Genomic DNA, 20,908 nt, shown 5'->3' with positions numbered 1-20,908 from the left:
CTCCATCAGCCAGCTCCCCACCATGACTACCAGCCCCCCCACATCTCCATCGGGCACACAAAACTCAAAACGGTCAACCAGTTTACCTATCTCGGCTGCACCATTTCATCAGATGCAAGGATCGACAATGAGATAGACAACAGACTCGCCAAGGCAAATAGCGCCTTTGGAAGACTACACAAAAGAGTCTGGAAAAACAACCAACTGAAAAACCTCACAAAGATAAGCGTATACAGAGCCGTTGTCATACCCACACTCCTGTTCGGCTCCGAATCATGGGTCCTCTACCGGCATCACCTACGGCTCCTAGAACGCTTCCACCAGCGTTGTCTCCGCTCCATCCTCAACATCCATTGGAGTGCTTTCATCCCTAACGTTGAAGTACTCGAGATGGCAGAGGTCGACAGCATCGAGTCCATGCTGCTGAAGATCCAGCTGCGCTGGGTGGGTCACGTCTCCAGAATGGAGGACCATCGCCTTCCCAAGATCGTGTTATATGGCGAGCTCTCCACTGGCCACCATGACAGAGGTGCACCAAAGAAAAGGTACAAGGACTGCCTAAAGAAATCTCTTGGTGCCTGCCACATTGACCACCGCCAGTGGGCTGATATCGCCTCAAAACGTGCATCTTGGCGCCTCACAGTTTGGCGGGCAGCAACCTCCTTTGAAGAAGACCGCAGAGCCCACCTCACTGACAAAAGGCAAAGGAGGAAAAACCCAACACCCAACCCCAACCAACCATTTTTCCCCTGCAGCCGCTGCAACCATGTCTGCCTGTCCCGCGTCGGACTTGTCAGCCACAAACGAGCCTGCAGCTGACGTGGACTTTTACCCCCTCCATAAATCTTCGTCCGCGAAGCCAAGCCAAAGAAGAAGTGTGAGTGTGGAATTTTAGCATTGTGTTGTCCCACTCTTGGATTGTGCCACTTTGTTTTATTAACGCTAATTTTCAAACTTGTTTAGGGGAAGGAATTTTGAAATTTGATTTGCTTTGTTATGTTCTTATTCTATTTTATTAGCATGATTGTGTTTTGTTACTGTTATTTATGATCACTTTTGTTACTTTTTTATCTTCTTGGTTTTGTAGCACATTTTATAATTGTATTGTTCAACTTCATTGTAAAATAATGAGCACATGGAAGCAAATTTGTCTAATCTCTTTTAGCCATTCTCAATTTTTTTTGGGTATGCACCCCCCCCACCCCCCACCCCACCCCCATTTCTATGACTGCTCAATGTTTATGGATCCCCTTCCCAGTGAAGCAGTCAAGTTTACTTGATTTCTTTCATGTTTCTCTCCATTAAAAAATATAAAAATATTTTATGATTTCAATATGTGCCCCCTACCCCCTGGGGGTGCTGCATGGCCCCGTTGAGAATAGTTGATCCAAGGTAGACCAAGATGATATTCTAATTGCAGCATCACTTCAGAAATGATTTAATGACATATAGTGACTGCAAACAACAGTGCAACATCAACAGTGACTAAGTGCTTTGAAAGGCTGGTGTTGAACCATTCAGCTCCCATTGGATGGCATCTCACTGGCTCTACACTAAACCCTGGAACACCTGGATATCAAAGATGCATTCATCAGGGTTCTCTTTATCAACTACAGTTTGACATTTAACACCATCATCCCCACAAAACTGATCAGCAAACTCCAACACCCCACTATGTAATTGGATCATAGAGTTCCTCACCTCCAGACCACCATCAGTGAGAACATCTCCTCCACAATCTCTATCAGTACCGAAGCTCCACAGGACTGCGCTCTTAGCCCCATCCTCTACTCACTTTACACTTGCGACTGTGTGGCTCGGTACAACATAACTCCATCTATAAATTTGCAGATGATACCACTGTAGTGGATTATATAAAGAAAGGCGATGAGTCAGCATATAGGAGGGAGATTGAAATGAATGGCTGAATGGGGCACCAACAACAACCGCACTCAATGTCACCAAAACCAAGGAGCAGATTGTTGACTTCAGGAAGGGAAAGCCAGAAGTATTCGATCCAGTTTGGGGGATCAGAGGTGGAGACAGTGAGCAATTAAGTTTTTGGGAGTCACTATCTTGGAGGATATTTCTCCGATCTAACTCACCAATGGCATTGTGAAGAAAGCACGTCAGCGCCTCGGCTTCATCAGAAGTTTGCAGAGGTTCCAGAAACCCTAGCAAATTTCTATAGATGTGTGGTGGAAAATGTGCTGACTGGCTGCATCACAGTTTAGAATTGGAACACAAATACCCCTAAGCGTAAAGCCATCCAAAAGGTAGTGGACACAGCCCAGAACATCACAGGCAAAATCCTCCCCACTATCGAGAACATCTACAAGGAACACTGCTGTCTGAGAACAGCAGCAATCATCAAGAATTCACACCATCCAGCACACACTGTTCTTGCTGCTGCCATCAGGAAAGAGGTCTAGGTGCCACAAAACTCACACCACCAGGTTCAGGAACAGCTGCTACCCCTCCACCACCTGATTGCTCAACAATAAACTCAATCAGGAACTCATTTAAGAACTCTTACTTGTGCACTTTTTTTAATTGTACAGTCAGTTTGTTATCAGTTTACTGTTGTTTATTTGTTTACATTTACAATTTTCTTAGCATTATTATAGCTCCATGTTAGGTACTGTGATATTTCCCATTGTATACTACACAATTCTATACTGGTTTAGATGGGTTACTGTTTCACCATAAAGGTTAAAATCTAGATGGGATTTTGTTTTGTATATGATGTCTCAGTTTCCTCAAGCTACTATGATTTGTAGAATGTTTTTTCACAGGTGTATTACTTTATATGCTCAGATATTAAAACTGTGGATTGTATTTGATTAATCACATATTGATTTGAAAGAAATTTTACCCTCAGTGTTGCTAAGTCCAGCAGGACAATAAACTACCATACTTTTTCAGAATGACCTTCATATTTTTATCACGGTTTAAAATATAAGCCTGGTTTTCACAATAATCCTATCATCCACAGTATAAAGGTTTATGAAAATAATGATAGAAATGGAATTTATACCTTAGAAATGTCATTTTCATCATAGGATTTTAATTGAATTGGTGGTCGTTAAATGCACTTTACAGTTTGAAGTGATATGATCTGCCAAATAATTGCCCTTCATTCGTGCTTTCAAGCAAGCATCTGTTCCTATGAACATTTGACTGTTTCATGTCAATTATTTCCTTCAAAGAGTTATTCTTAAATTGACATATTTGAATGCACATGTCCCAGTAAAATCTATAATTTGTCTCTCCCTACAATAGCACTAGATTTCCAAAACACTGAATTTCTGTTTCTAAAGCATGTTAATATTTTAGATCATCGCATTAAAATGATTTTTTTATAGTTTAAATTTGCCTAACCAAATGAAGTTTAGCGATAATTTTCCTACATCTGTATACCTTGATAATGTAAATAACAAGAAGGAATATTCTTAATTATTGTACTTGTATTTGTCTCAGGATTACTTGGTAAATATTCTGATGAAAAATGCAAGGAATGAAACCTGTGAGACTGCACGGTAAGTATGAATGTGTCTTATAATATGAAATAATTTAGAATTCTACTAGAAGTAATAAAATCATGGGCCATTAATTCCAGCAAAACTTTGGCTGAGCTTAATGCTAGTCTTTGCTAAAATTTATCATACAATTATTGTACATTTACCTAGATTACTCAAGTTGAACTTAAAAAATCCTCCCCATAAACGTCTGGAGACTGAGGCCTAAATTAGAAGAGATATCCAAAAGACCATAGCAAACACCTTAATATGACAGCATCATGCTCACAGAATAGCTTGCAGCCAAAGTTTCTGGCGACAATGAGTCTAACTTGCAGATCATGTTCCTCTTCTTTTGGCCATGTCTGGTACATAGGAGGGAGTTTTCTGAGACTTCTCCCCATTGAATTCCAACTTTGTGAGGTCTCATTCTATCAAGATAAAAATGGGCAAAGTAAACCGAGAACTCCTCTACATTGATGAGACTGGTTGCAAACCAGGAGATCAGTTCATTGAGAGTCTTTGCTCTGTCCACTGTAATAATGGGAATCTCCCAGTAGTCGATAATTTTAATTCCACATCCCATTCCCACATCGACATGTCTGTCCATGGCCTGAAACCAGGCTATCCACAAATTGGAGAAACAAAAGTTAATTTTCCATCTGGGCAATCTCCAACCAAATGGCATTTACATCAAATTCTTCATTTTTGTTAGCTCCCTCCCCTGCCTTTTGTTCATTCCCTATCCCTCTGTCTCCTTTCCTCCAGCTCCCCACCCCTTTTCTCTCCATTCAGAGAGTTACCCCAACCCCCATCACCTCAGATTTTTTTCTCTTCTTCCTTCTCACCCTTATCCACCCATGACGTCTTGACTGTTGGCCTGTGCTCCTCCCCCTGTCCCTTCTTCCCTTCTCTCCTCTCTGCACTCCACCTTTTTTATTCAGAAGCCTGCCTGCTTTTTGCTCAAACCCAAAACATTGGTTACCCTTTACTTCCAATTGAAGCTGCATTATCTATGTTTCTCTACCATTTTCGTGTATTGCAAACCTATAACTAATTGTCATTCATCAAAAAGTGAACTAATCATTACTAGTGCGTGTGCAGAAAGTACTGGGAGCAGGAAAGGCACAACATTTATTTTAGATAGGGGGGTTTAATTGCCCAACATCAGTGACACCAGCACTAACTAATCTGGCTGTCTCCTGAAGTTCCTGCTGAAATCCTGCATCTGCAATAGGTGGCCAAGAGATAGACCTACAGGACTCAGTACATCAGCTATTTTGATTTCTTCCTCATAACATCAAGCAATATTATCCTGTTCAAGTGAATGGCTCCAATCCATAACTTTCCCACCATGCTCACTTTGAGTTTATCCAGGGCAACTTGGTTCTCAGCCTCATTCCAGTCCAAGTAACTGAATTCTAGAAGTGAGGCACGAGTGCCTGTCCTTTGCATCAAGGAAGCATTTGACAGGAGCCCTTGGAAAATTGGTCAGTGAGCATCAAGGGGAGATCACTACTTTGGTTGAAGTTATACTTTGCATAAGGTTATGTTTATTGAAAGTTAATAATCTCATCTCTGGGATATTACAGCATGTGTTCTTCATGGCACTGTCCATGTCTGACCATTTTCAGCTTCTTCCTTCATGAGATCATAAATAAAGATGTTTGCTGATAATAGCATAGTGTTCAATTCTTTTGGTAACTGCCCAGAAAATTAAGTTTCCATGACTGCATGCACCAATGCCAAAATAGACATGGACTTGTCAATGGAAATGTATATTTAACCCAGAATTCCTAGACCATGACAGTGGACCTTTGCAATCCAGTGACATAACTGTTGCTTAACTCCCATTCTCATTATCCTGTTGACCAGAACCTCAGCTGAATCACCTGCATAGGTACCAATTCTACTAGCGTTTTAGAGGCAAGGTGTCTTTTAATTGCTATCATGGTGACTTACCTCCAGGTACCCCAAAGACTTCCTTTCATAAAGGAGACTCAAGTGAGCAACATAATGGAATAATGCCCATATGCTTTGAAGAGTGCAGCTCCAGCAACACCTATTCACCACCACAGTTCCTTCTGGTACTGATGTGCAGTGGCTGCAATGGGTACTGTCTACAAAATACATTGCAGCTGCTTGCTCAGGTTCTTAAATTTGTCCTTGATGGGCGACATCACAATAGCAGCATGCATTTGGGGAGGCTCTACCAGCAGGTTCCCATTTCAAGTCACAGGTGATTCTGACTTTAAAATATTTGCATTATTTTATTGCTGGGTTTAAATCTCCCTACATAATATTTAGAAGTCATTTAGATGTAGAAGAGCCACAATAAAAATGTTCCCAGATAATACATGCATTGGGCTCTTCAGCACCTGTACAGAGCAGTACAGATGGGTTAACATCTGACTTCTCAATTTGTCCAGGATGTAATACCAGGCATTCTTTGTTTATTGAGGTCAAGAACTAAATGCACTTTGTATCTGATTATTTTGGCTTTAATATAAACCCATTTATTAATTTTCAAGGTTAAAGTGAATTTGTTTTAATTTGCTTCCCAGTTGTATGTAAAGTTTTCAGCAAAAGAATTTAGAGAAAGAGTCCACCATCAGAAAGCCATCTACCTCCTGCAACCTAATTGTCACTTGGGCAGCTCTGCTTTCCAGGATGTCGCAACAGTGATACCTATAGTGGACTGGGAAACACCAATCCAAGAATGACCCCAGAGTGGGGAGGGGATGGTTGGAGACTGTTGAAGCATTTCTAACTCATCAATTAAAATCAAACTAGTTTCCGATAGGTTTCATTGACATTATATTAATTGCCTCAAATTTTAATTTCTAATAATGGCAAAACTGAGAGCTTTTGGTCAAAGTATGAAGCTTTGTGTGTCAAAAGTTTTCACTTGAACCTCTTGGATAATAAGGCCTAATAAAATTACAAGATGGAGAAAATACACTCAAAAGTTTATTCTCTAAGTATTGCACAGTCAGTTTGTTTACAATTTGTTATTTGTTTGCATTTTTTTTTTACATTTGTACAGTTTTTTTGCCCAAGCAATAAGTGGTAATTCTGCATCACCTGCAGGAAAAAGACTCTCAGGGTTGTATGTGATGTCATGTATATACTCTTAACAGTAAATCTGAAATCTGAAACTTCATTTTGCCTGATGCCACCTTTTTTGATTTTATTTAGCTGCATCGCAATGTGTAGTCTTGGAATCTGGATTAGTGAAGAACTTGTGCAGAGCACGAACCATGCTCTGGTCCAAGATGCACTTAATGTATTAGGTGTGACGCTCAAGGTAAAAGCTAATCCTCTCTGAAGTAACTTGCTCATTTAAATGTTTGAAAAAAGGAATCAAAGAAAATAACTTCTCTATCTATTGTTTATCTGTATTGCCCTAGATTTGTATAGCTAAGCTTCTATGGCTTACTTGTCTAGATCAATTCAAGGAAATGAAAATGTCTATTGCTAAATATACCACAGCAGTATAAGTATATTGCCGCTTGTTGTGAGTGAGCACAGCGCAGAGACTGAAGTGGCAGGCTGTGTGCTCAGGTATCACATCTAATTGATTTTATTTGAAACTCGCGCACAGCCTTTAAACCCGACTCCATTCTGCCCCTTATGCACCAGAGCGAGTGTCACGATGACATGAGCACGGACGCGCCCTTCTGGTCTGTATCAGAAGAAACGGTCCCGCGATGCCATCTTTGTCGCTGCTGCCCCGCCACCCGCGTGTAACAAGCGGGGTCTGTTTGCCGCTAGACCATTTTAATATATTTTCTCCATTATTATTGATAGAGTTTAGAGGAAAAGGAATGTATACACCAAGCACCTCAATAATCACTGAACCATTCTCTGGAATTCCCTCCCTAAATCTCTTTTTTTTAAACCTCATAACATTGAAGTGTGACAGAAAATGAAGAGGCTGCTGATCCCATGGCCACCATGCTGGTCCTTTGCAAAGCTCACTTTCACTACACCTCTGCAATCATGGAAAGTGTATTCTCTCAAATTAACTTTTGGAATCTTTGAATGGTTCTTTTTCCTACACTCTTCTTTACTGTGAGTTCCAGTTCATAAGCATCCTTGATTTTTTTTTAATTTCCCCCATCCTGTATCTTTTGACCATTCCTTTGGATCTTCTGGTCCTTGAAACAGAGGCAAATGCGAATGACTTCATGACTTGGCCTGTTATAATCTTGGTCATCTCTGTCAAATCGCTCGGCTTTCTTTCCTGCACAGACAACAGCACCAAATTATCCAGTGATCTTGTTAAAATCCTTCCTTGATGGAATCATTCTAGTAAATTTTCCTGCACTTCATTAGGAATCCTTCAGTTTTGTTTTAAAGAGTGTATTGAGATTTGAAAACAATATTCCATTTGTGGCTGAAACCAGATAAAGGTTTCAACTTTTTATAAAAAGGTTCAACTTAACTTCATTACTTTTGCAATCTCTGTGTCTTTTTGTGAAGCCAATGATCTCGTACGCTTTACTAAACTGTTCTGTTAATATGTCCCGTCAATAACAAAAATATAAAGCATTAGGATTTTGTGTTTGTACACATTCTTAAAAATTGTGCCATTTAGTCTGCATTTGTTCTTTCTGCCAAAATGTATTATTCCATCCTTGAATTAGATTCCATCTGCTCCTTGTGTCAGCCATTTTGTCACCCATTATTATCCCCATCATTGATGGTCATCTGTACCACATTTATATCACCGACAAATTTTCCTATTTTATCATTCACACTCGTTATTCAACGATGAAAGAAACAGTGGCCCCTGGGAGCAATATTATTCCCGTAACTCTGTTATCTGTCCTTAAGCCGTTTTGTCATCATGCTGCCTCCAAGCGTTTTGATCCATGAGACTTTTTAAAAAAATTTAATTGGGCCCCAATCTCTGCAGGTTTTATTTGGCAAATGTGGATGTATTCCAGCTATATCATAGGATAATGAAAGCATAGCCAGCTTTTATGGTACCACCTTTAACAGAGGTGTATAAGTTTATGAGAGGCATAGATAGGGTGGACAGCCAGTATATATTTTTTCCCCAGGTCAATGGTAATAAATACTGGAGAACCTCTGTTTAACATGAGTGAAGGAAAGTTTAGGGGAGATGCCAGAGGTAAAATGTTTTCCATAGAGCCTTTTTTAATCAGCAGAACAACATGAGCCACCCTCCAGGCCTCTAGCACTTCCCGCATGGCCAAGGACCCGGAGATTCTCTTTAAAATAGCCAGCACTACATCTTCATTAATCTATATATTATCCATGACCTCACTACCAGATTTCCTTACTTCACCCAGCTCAATATTCCTTTCCTTGGTGAATACTGGGCAAAAAAATCATTTAAAATTTCCCCATCAAGGGGCCCAATTTTATCTCTCACTATTCTTTTACTTTCAATACACATGCAGAAACCCTGTAGACTGCCAAAGCCGTGTCTTATCTCCTTTTATCCTTTCTAATTTATTTCTTAAGATTTTTTTTACACTCCTTATATTCCGGAAGCTCCTCATCTATTCCCTGGTGTCTATACCTGTTGGACATATCCCTTTTTCTCTGAACCAAATTCCCAATATTCTTTGAAAATCAAGGCTCCTTATATTTTTGAACCCTTCCTTTAGTCCTCTCAGGGGCACCCGGACTCTGTACTCTCAAAATTTCCCCTTTAAATATCCTCCATTTATATGTTACATCCTTCCCTGAAAATAAATTATCCTAATCCACACCCACACCCTCTAAATCCTTTCACATCTCCTCGAAATTTGCTTTATTTCAATCAAGAATCTCAACCTTAGGCCCTATCCTTCTCCATTATTAACCTAAAACTAATAATATTATCACTAGACTCAAAGTGTTCCCAATCAAAACCTCTGTCACCTGACCTATCTCGTTCCCTAATAGGAGATTCAATACTGCCCCATCTATAGTTAGTTCTTCTATATATCGATTTAGAAAACTTTCTTGAACACATTTGACAAACTCCAACCCATCCAGTCAATGTATGGAAAGTTAAAATATCCTATAATCATCATCTTATGTTTATTGTACATATCTCCTTACAAATTTACTCCTGTAATTTCCTCTGCCCATTAGATGGTCTATAATGCACTTCCATTAATGTATTCATGCCTTTCCCATTCCTCAATTCCACCCAAATAGCCTCACTGGACGAGCTCTCCAATCTACCTTTCCATAGCACTGCTGCAATGTTTCCTCTAACAAGCAATGCAACTCCTCCACCTTTTATTTCCCCCCCCCCCCCCCCCCGATCTATCACACCTAAAGCAACAGAATCCTGGAATATTTAGCTGCCAATTATGCCCCTTGTGCAACCAAGTTTCACTGATGTCTACAATATCATATTTCCATGTGTCAATCCATGCTCTAAGTTCATCCACCTTTCTTGCAATGCTCCTTGCATTGAAATATATACACCTGAGAAAATGTCCCCCGATACCCTCCTTTGATTACCATCTGCTCTTACCACCCCACCCCTTTCATTAAAGTTATCATTCTGACTCCTCTCTCCCTTCAAATCTAGGTGTTCTGCCTTCTCATTCTGATTCCCACCCTTCTGCCAAACAAGTTTACATCCTCCCAAACACCCCTTACAAACCTGCCCACCAGGTTATTGGTCCCCCTCCAGTTCAAGAGCTGCCCATCTCTTTTGTGCAGGTCAGGCCTTCCCCAGAAAAGTTCTCAATGATCCACAAATGTGAATCCCTGCTCCAACTCTTTAGCTACACATTCATCTGCTACATCTTCCTATTCCTACCCTCTTTTGTGCGTGGCACAGGCAGCAATCCTGAGATTACCACTTTGACTTCTTTCTTAATTCCATATATTCTTTCTTCAGGACCTCATCCCACTTCTATCTATGTCCACGAAATCTGGCTGCTTGCCCTCCCTCTCCAGAATGCTGTGTACTTGATCAGTGACATCCCTGACCCTGGCACCTGGGAGGCAAAATGGCACCTAGGAGGCAACATACCAACTGGGAGCCCTGATCTCATCCTATCTGCTCCTCTAATCACCGAGTTCCCAATTACAAGAGCTCTCCTCTTTTCTCCCCTTCCCTTCTGAGTCGAGGGGGTAGCCCCCATGCCAGAGACCTGACCACCGCAACTTGTCCCTGATAGATCAACCCCCTCAAAAGTATCTGAAACAGTATACTTATTGAGGGGAACAGCTGCAAGGGTTCTCTGCACTATCTCCCCCCTTTCTTCAGTCACCTTGTTAGTTGACTCCTGTCTGTTTGGGTGACTGACTCCCTATAACACTTATCTATGATTGCCTCTGCCTCCCCTTATGATCTAAAGCTCATCCAACTGCAAATCCAGTTCCCCAACATGATCTCCCAGGAGTTGCATCTGGATGCACTTTTTGCAGGTCCAGTCATCAGGAATATTTGTGCTGTCCCTGACCTCCCACATCCTGAAATCGGAGCACAGGACCAACCCAACTGCCTCCATAACCTAAAATTAAATTAGATTAATTAAAATAAACTTACCAACCTTCCCTCACTGGGAGCACTTCCTCAGCCTCTGCCCGCCAAAGCCTCTCAAGCCAAAGCTTCGAAGTCACACTCCTTCACTACATCGCTCTCCTCCGCCTCTGTCTCTCTTCCGGCTCTGCTTACACTGATAGGCATAGAGGCTCAAAGATCCTTTCAATAGTTATATAAGTAATTTTTTTGGAATAAAATCAACTTTGAGTTGTTAGAATTTTTAGACATCAATCATGACAAATACCAGAGCTTCCATAAGACATTTTTTTTTAATTGCGCGTTTGTTTTAAGAGGCAACTTGTGTTTTATTTTGCTTAAGTTTTAAATCTATACACAAATGGGAAACTTGTATGTGCAGAAGATGCTGCTTCATCAGATATGCTGATTAATAAATGTTGACATTCTTGAAATAAAATTTAAGGTTCATTAAACGTCGGTAATTTTCCTCTTAAGTTACAGATGCAAAGGTTTAAAAAACTGAGGGTGTATCATTTCAAATACAAATGATTTTTGTGTAGCTTCATGGATTTGGGTAGGAAAAAATATCCATAAATAAAAGTTAGCATTGGGACAGGAACCTTAATAAGAACATAAATAGGAGCAGGAGAAGGTTATCCAACCCGTCGAACCTGCTCCACCATTCAATCAGATAATGACTGATCTGATATTTGGTTCATCTCCAAAAATTTCTTAATTCTCCTATGATGTAAAAATGTATCCATCTTGTCTTTAATATATTTACTGAGATAGCCTCCACTGCTTCAATGGGCAGTGAATTCCATGGATTCACCACCCTCGGCAAAAAGCAGTTCAACACTACACCAAATCCTGAAGTTTTGTCCCCTAGTTCTAGTCTTCCTACCAATGGAAGCAACACCTACCTCTGTCTTATCTATGCCTCTCATAATTTTATATGATTCTATAAGGTGCCCTCTCATTCTTCTAAATTGCAGTGAGAGCAGTCCAGACAACTCAATCTCTCCTCATAGGCTAGCCCACTCATCTCTGAAATCTACTGGGTGTACCTGTCTGCATCGCCTCCAAAGCCAGTACATCATTCCTCAAGTAAGGAGTCCAGAACTGCACACAGTACTCCAGATGCAGCCTCATCAGCATATTGCGGAGTTGCAGCATAATCTCCCTGCTCCTAAATTCAATTCCTCTAGCAATGAAGGCCAAAATGTAATTTGCCTTCTTGATAGCCTGTGGCACCTGCAAACAAAATTTTTGCGATTCATGCACAAGCACTCAAGTCATGTGTAGTAGCATGCTACGAATGCTTTCCGTTTAAATAATCAGATCTTCCATTTTTCCTAACAGTGGATAACCTCACATTGACCAACATTGTACTATATCTGCGAGGTTCTTGCCCACTCACTTATCCTATCTATATTTCCCTGCACACACCCCGTATCCTCTGCACAATTTGCTTTAACACTCAATTTAGTGTTATCAGCCAATTAAATGCACTACACTCTGTTCCTTCTTCCATATCATTAATGTGTCTTTTCAAACCTAGTCTATCAATCTTTTATATCCTTACCGATTTTCCTCAAGTCTATTTTTATATTCATAGACATAGTTCATTAATATTAATTAGCACATGAATGCACGAAGAAAGCGTTTTTCTTGTATAGTACCTATTGGTGGAGTGTGGTGCACAAAAAAAATAACGGAACTGATTTGTTGTTGTTATGCATTTCCCAAGCTTTATTTTAGAGGCATCTTTTTTTAATTCTCTGTGTTACCAAACAAGAGCTAAGAATGATATTTGCTAGATAATTCTGAATTTACAAGAAGTCCAGGTACAACCTGCAAAAGGCCATCTCTGAAGCAAGCTGACAATTCCGGAGGAAGCTAGAGACAGAGACAGCTATGTCAGGGAATGCAGGCCATTACAAAGCAAAAAAGCGAACACTATAGATAGCTGTGATGCTTCACAACCCAATGAGGTGAATACCTTCTATGCCCGCTTTAAGAAGAACCAAACAGTGCCTACTAGAATCCCTGAAAAGGCTGATGACCCTGTTATATCTGTCTCTGAGGAAGACATCAGAACAACATTCAAGAGGGTGAACCCTCTCAAGGTGTCAGGCCCTGACGGTATACCTGCCAGAGTACTGAAAATCTGCACTAGCCAATGAGCTGGAGTGTTTACGGACATTTTCAACTCCTCATTGTGCAGTAAGAGGTTTCCACCTGCTTTAAAAGAACATTGTGTGCTGCCTCAATGATTACCACCCAGTAGCACTAACTTCTACTGTAATGAAAAGCTTTGAGAGGCTGGTCATGAGCAGAATTAACACGAACCTAAGCAAAGTTTGGACCCACTGCAATTCACCTACCGTCACAATCACTCCACAGCAAATGCAATATCACTGGCTCTCCACTCAGCTCTGGATCACCTCGAAAACAGCTCAGCCTTCAATACCATTATTCCCTCAGTGTTGGACAAGAAGCTACAAACTCTGAGCCTCTGAAGCCCCCTCTGCAACTGGATACTTGACTTTCTCATCGGAAGACCATGGTCAGTATGAATTTGAAACAACGCCTTCTCCTCCTCATTGATTATCAAAACAGGTGCACCCCAAGTACAAGTGCTCAGCCCACTGCTCTACTCATTATATTACCCATGACTGTGTGGCCAGGTATAATTCCAATGCCATCTACAAGTTTGCCAGTGACACAACAGTTGTCAGTAGAATCACAAACGGCAATGAGGAAGCATACAGAAATGAAATATATCAGCTGATGTAACTACAATAACCTTGTGCTCAACATCAGCAAAACTATGTGGACTTCAGGAAGAAATCAGGGGAATGCAACCCAGAGTTCAGTAGTGGAGAGGATCAATAACTTCAAATTCCTGGGTGTCAATATCTCCAAGGATCTGTCCTGGACCCTCCATGTTGATGCAATCACAAAGAAATCTTTGTCAGCGGCTATACATTGTGAGGTGTCTGAGGAGATTCGGTATGTCACCAAAGACTCTCATAAACTTCTACAGGTGCACCATGGAGAGCATTCTGGCTGGTTGCCCTCTTCACTCTGCTCTCATCAGGAAAAAGGTACAGGAGCCTAAAGATATTTAGCAGCACAAGGACAGGTTCATCCCTGCTGTCATCGGTTTCCTGAATAATCAATGAACCAAAGACACTGCCTTACTTTTCATGCACTTTTTTTTTATAATAATGTTGTAAGATGGTTATAATATGTATGTTTGGACTATGAAGCTCCAGCATAAACAGAGAATTTCATGACTTGTTCGTGACAATAAATTATGACTGATTCTGATTTTGTTGCAGTTGTTTGATGGCTGTGAAGAATATCTTTATTATAGAGATGCAACTTCTGATTTTCTACTGAGCAAGTAAATGTCTCAGTAGAAAATAGCTACTGAATTTGCAAGCCAGCTGTTCTCAATTGTAATGCAGAATTATGACATTGTGCCCATTACTAAATCTTGGTTGTAGGAGGGGCAGGACCGGCAGCTCATTGTTCCAGGGTCCGTTACTTCATATGCGATAGAGCAGGAGGGATGAAAGGGGGAGGAGTGGGATTGCTTGGCAGGGAAAATATCACAGCTGTGCTCAGACAGGACAGACCAGAGGACTCATCTACTGAGCCTATATGGAGCTGAGGAACGCTCTTGGGGGTTGGATTATAGACAGCCCAATAGTCAGCAAGAATTGGAGGAGCAAATTTGTAGAGAGATAGCAGACAGCTACAGGAAACATAAAGTTGTGATTGTAGGAGATTTTAACTTTCCACGTATTGACTGATACTCCCATATTGTAAAAGGGTTGGATGGCTTGGAGTTTGTCAAATGTGTTCAGGAAGGTTTTCTAAATCAATAAATAGAGTGACCAATGAGAGAGTACATTACTGGATCTCCTATTAGGGAACCAGACTGGACAGGTGACAGAAGTATGTGTAGGGGAACATTTTGAGCCAGAGATCTTTCAAGTTAATTATAGATAAGGATAGGTCTGGTGTTCAGTTTGAGATTCTAAACTGGAGGAAGGTCAATTTTGAGGAAATGAAGAATCTATAAAGCATGGATTAGGATAAGGTTTTCTGTCAAGAAAGTGGAAGAGCTTCAAAGGCAAATTTTTGAGAGTACAGAATTTCTGTCAAGGTTAAAGACAAAGTTAACAGGCATAGAAAACCTTAATTTTCAAGGGATATTGGGGATCTGGTCAAGAAAAAGAGAGAGGTTTATGGCAGGTATAGGCAATAAGGAGCAAATGACGTCCTTTGGAATATTTTTTTAAAATTCAAGAAAAAAACTGAAGAAGAAAATCAGGAGAAAACATGAGGTTGCTTTGGAATCCTAAGGGTTTCTACAGGTATATTAAGAGCAAAAGGATAGTAAGGGACAAAATTGGTTCCCTTGAAAATCAGATTAGTCTGCTAAGTATGGAGCCAGAAGAGATGGGCGATCTTAAATTGTTTTTTTTTTTGCCTCAGTATTTACTCAAAACTGGCACAGAGTTTAGGGAAGTATGGAAACAGGCAGTGAGGTTATGGAACTCATACATGTTAAAGAGGAGGAGTGCTTCCTGTCTTAAAGCAAATAAAGGTAGATAAATTCCCAGGGCCTGACAAGATATTCCCTTGGACCTTCAGGGAGGCTAGTGCAGAAATTGCAGGGGCTCTGGCAGAAATATTTAAAATGTCCTTAACCACCCAAGGTGTCGGTGGATTGGAGGGTAGGACATGTTATTCTGTTGTTTAAAAAAGACTCCAAAAGTAACGCAGGAAATTATAGGCGGGTGAGTAGTAGGTAAATTATTGAAAGGAGTCCTAAGAGATTGGATAATAAAATATTTGGATAGCCAGGGATTGATTACAGATAGTCAACATGGCTTTGTGCATGGTAGGTCATGTTTAACCAATCTTCTAGTTTTTCAAGGAGGTTACCAGGAATGTTGATGAAGGAAAAGCTGTGGATGTTGTCTACATGGATTTTAGTAAGGTTTTTGACAGGGTTCTACGTGTGAAGTTAGGAAGGTTTTAACACTCGGTTTTTATGGTGAGGTAGTAAACTGGATTTGACATTGGCTAGATGGGTGAAGCCAGAGTGTGGTAATGGATGATTGCTTTTGAGATGAGAGGCCTTTGACTAGTGATGTGCCTCAGGGATCACTGCTGGGACCATTGTTGTTTATTACCTATATCAGTGATTGGATGATAATGTGGTAAATTGGATCAGCTAGTTTGCAGATGATACAAAGATTGGAGGCTGTGGACTGTGTGGAATGCTTTCAAAGCTTGCAGAGGGATCTGGACCAGCTGGAAATACAGACTGATGGAACTTATTGTAAACAAGTGCAAGGTGTTGCATTTGGGAAGGACAAACCAAGAAAGGTCACAAATGATAACTGGTAGGGCACTGAGGAGTGCTGTAGAACAGGGGGATCTGGGAATACCAATACATAATTGCCTGAAAGTGGCATCACAGTTAGATAGGGTTGTAATGAGAGATTTTGGCATATTGGGCTTCATAAATCAAAGTATTGAGTACAGGAGTTGGGATGTTATGGTAAAGTTGTATATTGCTGAGAACAAATTTGAAGTATTGAGTGCAGTTTTAGTCGCCTAACTACAGAAAAGTTTTACTATGATGTTCCCTAAACTTCAGGAACTGAGTTATAGAGAATGGTTGGGTTTTTATTCCCCGGATCGTAGAAGAATGAAGGGAGATTTGATAGAGATCTTCAAAATGATGAGGGATATAGATGGAGTAAATGCAAGTAGGGGATATGGGTTAAGAGAGAAAAGGGAAAAATTTGGGGGGAACATGAGGAGGAACTTATTCACACAGAGTAGTGGGAGTGTAGAATGAGCTGCCAGCTGAAGTGGTGAATCCAGGCTCAATTTTCACATTTAGGAAAAATTTGAACAGAAACATGGATGGGAGAGGCATATAGGGTTATGGGCTCAGTGCAGGTCAGTGGGACTAGGCAGATTAATAGTTTGGAAAAGACCAGAAGGACTGAATGGCCTGTTTTCTCTCCTGTCGTATACAATGGCTCTAATTGCAAATTGCATTTACCTCATGTTACTTAACCCACTGATGTATAGAGAGAGAGTTCATTCATTGCATAAGATTCTGAGAAACTAACAATGTCATAATAAATTCAAATACATACAAACAGAACCCCTTGATGTTTGAGAATGCATGTCTCCGCAGGCTGAGATGTGAAGCCTTTTACTTTCAAACAATATTAATTTGGTTGACAGAATGCTTGTTTCAGCCAGTGCAAATTTATATGATAACATTTTTCATTTGCTTTCAGTTACCAGCGTATTGATCACTTTTTGTTTTATTCTATTCGGAATCACCCTTGTATGTTTTAATTTTTCTATGGCTTCTGAACTTTGCAAATCAGCTCATAAGCTTAGTTAATCCAAAACTAATTATTTCTCAATAATCATGGTTAGATTCTGGTAATACTTGTGTAGCTCTGGTTTATATTTTCGGTGATGTGGTTGTTTTTTTAGTTTTCCAACAAAGTGGTGGCTGAAGTGGCTTGTGACATGCTGAAGTTGTTAGTTGCTCATATGGAAAGGCTTAAGAAGTACGAATCGCAGCTTCCCAAGAAAATTGCTGAGGTAACTTGCTTTCTTGAGAGTTTTTTTTTAAAGTGAGAGTGATAATCACATTGTGCCATTGAAATGGATTGAAGTATGTTAAGCATGAGTGTTTTATCACTTTAATAATCCTGAATATTTTTCAATGCAGATCCTAGTTGCTACCATTGCGTTTCTCCTGCCCAGTGCAGAACATTCAACTGTGGATGCAGACAGAAGGGTGAGCATGGCATATGTTGCTCTTTTTTCAGCTGAAAGCAACATTTCAAACTGAGATTAATGTGGAGCACTGCGTTATATTTCCCTCCCTTTCAGTTAATAGTATCTCTACTACTTTGTCTCTTGGATTGGTGTATGGCAATGTCTGTGGATGCCTTATTGGAGCCAATCAGTGCAACTTTGATGGAAGACCAAATGGCACGCCGTGCACCATTACTGGACTATATATACAGGGTATGTACGTCTTTGTCAACTAGTTTAGAACTTCCACAACTGGGATTATTGAATAATAATATTCATTTTATGAAAGTCTGAGACAATCAGTAATCTCAAACAAACTGCGATCATATATTAATCATGCATGTACCACCTTAGTGTATCTGGAATGTCTTTACATTAGTATTAGAATGGCATGGGGCAGGGGACATTTGGAGAAAGAGGAATATAGAAAAGGGTAAGTTTGTGTTCACCCGGATGGAGAATTAAATCTAAATACAATAGAAAATGATATTGATTTACATGTGTTTTTCTACCTGCTTTAGCTTTGCTGCCCTTCCACAATAACAGTCAAAATCTCTAATCATTAAATGCCTTATCTATTGCAATTGCTCCCAAATTTTGTGCCCTCTGTTCAGGAGACCCACAAGAGAATGCAGGTATTGGAATCGGGAGCAAAACACAATCTTCTGGGGGGGGGGTCTCAGCATCAGTGGGAGGAAAAAGTAGTCAACGTTGTAGACTGGAACCCTTCATCAGTCCAAAACACTGGCGTTTTTTTTAATCTCACTGATGCTGCTCCACCCCACTGAGTTTCTCCAGCAGATGGTGTTCTGCTTGTGAACTCTATTGTTATCCTTGAGCCTTATCACAGACCTCTTTTGACAAATTCATTGAGGGCAAAATAATTGTGGTGAAAACTTGAGCACTTAAACCTTGAAAAAGAATGCTGACATTCACTTCATGAAACATTGAGAAGAGCTTGTTTACGTGTTGATTGATTGGATAAATTTTCCTCCTAAATTGCACTGTGCTAAATACAATAATATGTTCACTAGTTTACCTTGAGAAACATTATTGAGTAACTGAAGATTTTGCCAAATTTTATCATTTTAAATGGAAATAGGCAAATTAATGGAGTTAGTGCATTTGATTCAGTCCTACAAAGATAACTAGCCTTCAAGGAAAGAAGCATAATAAACTATGAAATTACATGTTGAGATCTAGTACAATTTTGGTTGAAATTATGAATGCCGAATAGCAGAGTGAAAAAAACAAGAGGAAGAGAAAAAGAGAATGATCATTTTGAGTTTATGATTCTTCATCAAAATTATTCAGGTCATGAAACTGAAACTTTTTCTCTTTACAGAGACATTGCCTGACCTGTTGATAATTTACATTTTTATTTCAATTTTTTAAGCTTTTTATAATTTTCTTCTGTCATAGACTGACTGAAGGGGTAGGGGAACCAAATTAGTATATTTCAAAATATATTCAATGAATATTTGAAAAAAATGTAGAGCTTTTGGAAAAGAGCAAGAATTTAGGATATCATATCTACCTTTAAAAGTGCAAACTGATGTTATGCTTTTGATGGTTTCTTCGCTTGCTTTGTTTTATGTCGTTAAAGGTTGTGTTAGTCAGTGGTTCTCAAGCATTTTTGGGCTGCCACCCCTTTGGCCTCCAAGCCACATTCCAAGCACCTCACATACAACAGCACGGTGGTGGTGGTGGTGGGGTTTAGAGGTGGCATTGAGCTGAGGGGGTGGGGTTTCGAGATGGTGCTGAGGGGGGGGCTAGTGGCAGCGCTGAGTGGAGGGGACTTGTGACAGAGGCGCTGAGAGGGGGTTGGTGGCAGCACTGAGCGGGGTGGGGGATTGGTGGCGGCACTGAACAGGGTGGGAGGGGTGGAAGCAGGCTGAGAGGGGTTGGTGGGTTAGTGGCAGTGCTGAGCGGGGTGGGGCGTGGTGGTGTAGTGGTGGCACTGAGTAGGGTGGAAGAGTAAATGTCAGCACTGAGCAGGGGGCTGGTGGCAACATTGAGCAGAGGGTAGTGGCGCAAGTACAGCATGGCGGCCACCAAGACCAGATCACTGTTTATTTTGCTCACCACTGCCACCCCAGGTCTGGCCAGAAAATTACTGCACTGACTTCTTCATTAAACTTTGCAACAGCAAACTGAATAATAACAAGACTGAAGATTCAGAACGTCCCTTTTTCCTCATTGCCCCCTGACCATCCCCTTTTCCCTCACCACACCCTTAGATCTTTCCACTGCCCATGGCGGGGGCGGGCGGGGGGGGGGGGGGGTGGGGGAAGGAGAGTCCCAGCACTGACTTTAGGAATCACTGTATTACACATACTTATCATTAACCTGGATATTCATTTTCCTCAATGTTTTCTTCAGTATAGTTCATGTACACTAAAGTCTGTATTTATATGCTTATTATTTGTCCTTAAATTGTTTCTGGAATACGTAATTTTAAGGTGCTCCTTTTTGCGATAAAGAATTAATATCTGTAGTCTGAGCAGAGTTTCAATTGGCTTGAAGTGTGCTGGAAAGTGTTGATTTCTCTCTGCAAAATTAACAACTCTTTCTTGTTTCTTTGTAATCTGTCAATGAGTAAAATCTAGTTGTATTTTTTTTTCATTTTGCTCCTTGTAGCTACATATAGATTTGTTTAGAATGGAAAATGGACATTATGAAAAACAGTTTAAAAACCAACCTCAGTAATTATGCTATCTTACAAATCGGAGTGACATCTTGCAGTTACATTAATAATGCTGCTTTCTGGCTGACTCACAATAGACATTTGGTCTTTCTTTATCAGACAGAACAATTGCTGTAGCAATACTCTAGTAAGGTTATCCTCTGTCAACATTGGAACGTTATTTTGTGGCCTTTCATTTAGCCCCAGAAAAGCCCCTATGAAAGGGCAATCAGCAGATCATGTTTGGGAGTGAACTTCAATTATATAATTACTGAGAGAACCAACAGCTGCACTGCAATGAAAATCCGTTTTAAAGAAGAGCAGACTGCTGAGATTGAT

At 40.4% G+C, this 20,908-nt stretch overlaps 1 protein-coding gene across 7 annotated transcripts in view; it reads left to right on the top strand.

The window, feature by feature from the left end:
- The window catches only part of ralgapa2 (Ral GTPase activating protein catalytic subunit alpha 2), a 521,318-nt gene that overhangs the window by 249,577 nt on the left and 250,833 nt on the right, over positions 1 to 20,908 (top strand). For all 7 annotated transcript variants that reach the window (XR_011355999.1, XR_011356000.1, XM_069932375.1 and 4 more), the window contains exons 27-31: positions 3,481 to 3,539; positions 6,717 to 6,825; positions 17,554 to 17,664; positions 17,795 to 17,863; positions 17,959 to 18,096. Coding sequence is in view for 5 of the 7 variants with exons in the window: in XM_069932375.1 (XP_069788476.1) it covers positions 3,481 to 3,539; positions 6,717 to 6,825; positions 17,554 to 17,664; positions 17,795 to 17,863; positions 17,959 to 18,096 (486 nt within the window). In the remaining 2 variants the exon portion in view is untranslated. The remainder of the gene's footprint in view (positions 1 to 3,480; positions 3,540 to 6,716; positions 6,826 to 17,553; positions 17,665 to 17,794; positions 17,864 to 17,958; positions 18,097 to 20,908) is intronic.

The sequence above is a fragment of the Narcine bancroftii genome, chromosome 4, assembly GCF_036971445.1.
Source record: "Narcine bancroftii isolate sNarBan1 chromosome 4, sNarBan1.hap1, whole genome shotgun sequence".
NCBI classification, from domain to species: domain Eukaryota; kingdom Metazoa; phylum Chordata; class Chondrichthyes; order Torpediniformes; family Narcinidae; genus Narcine; species Narcine bancroftii.
This window is presented reverse-complemented; position numbering and strand designations above follow the sequence as displayed.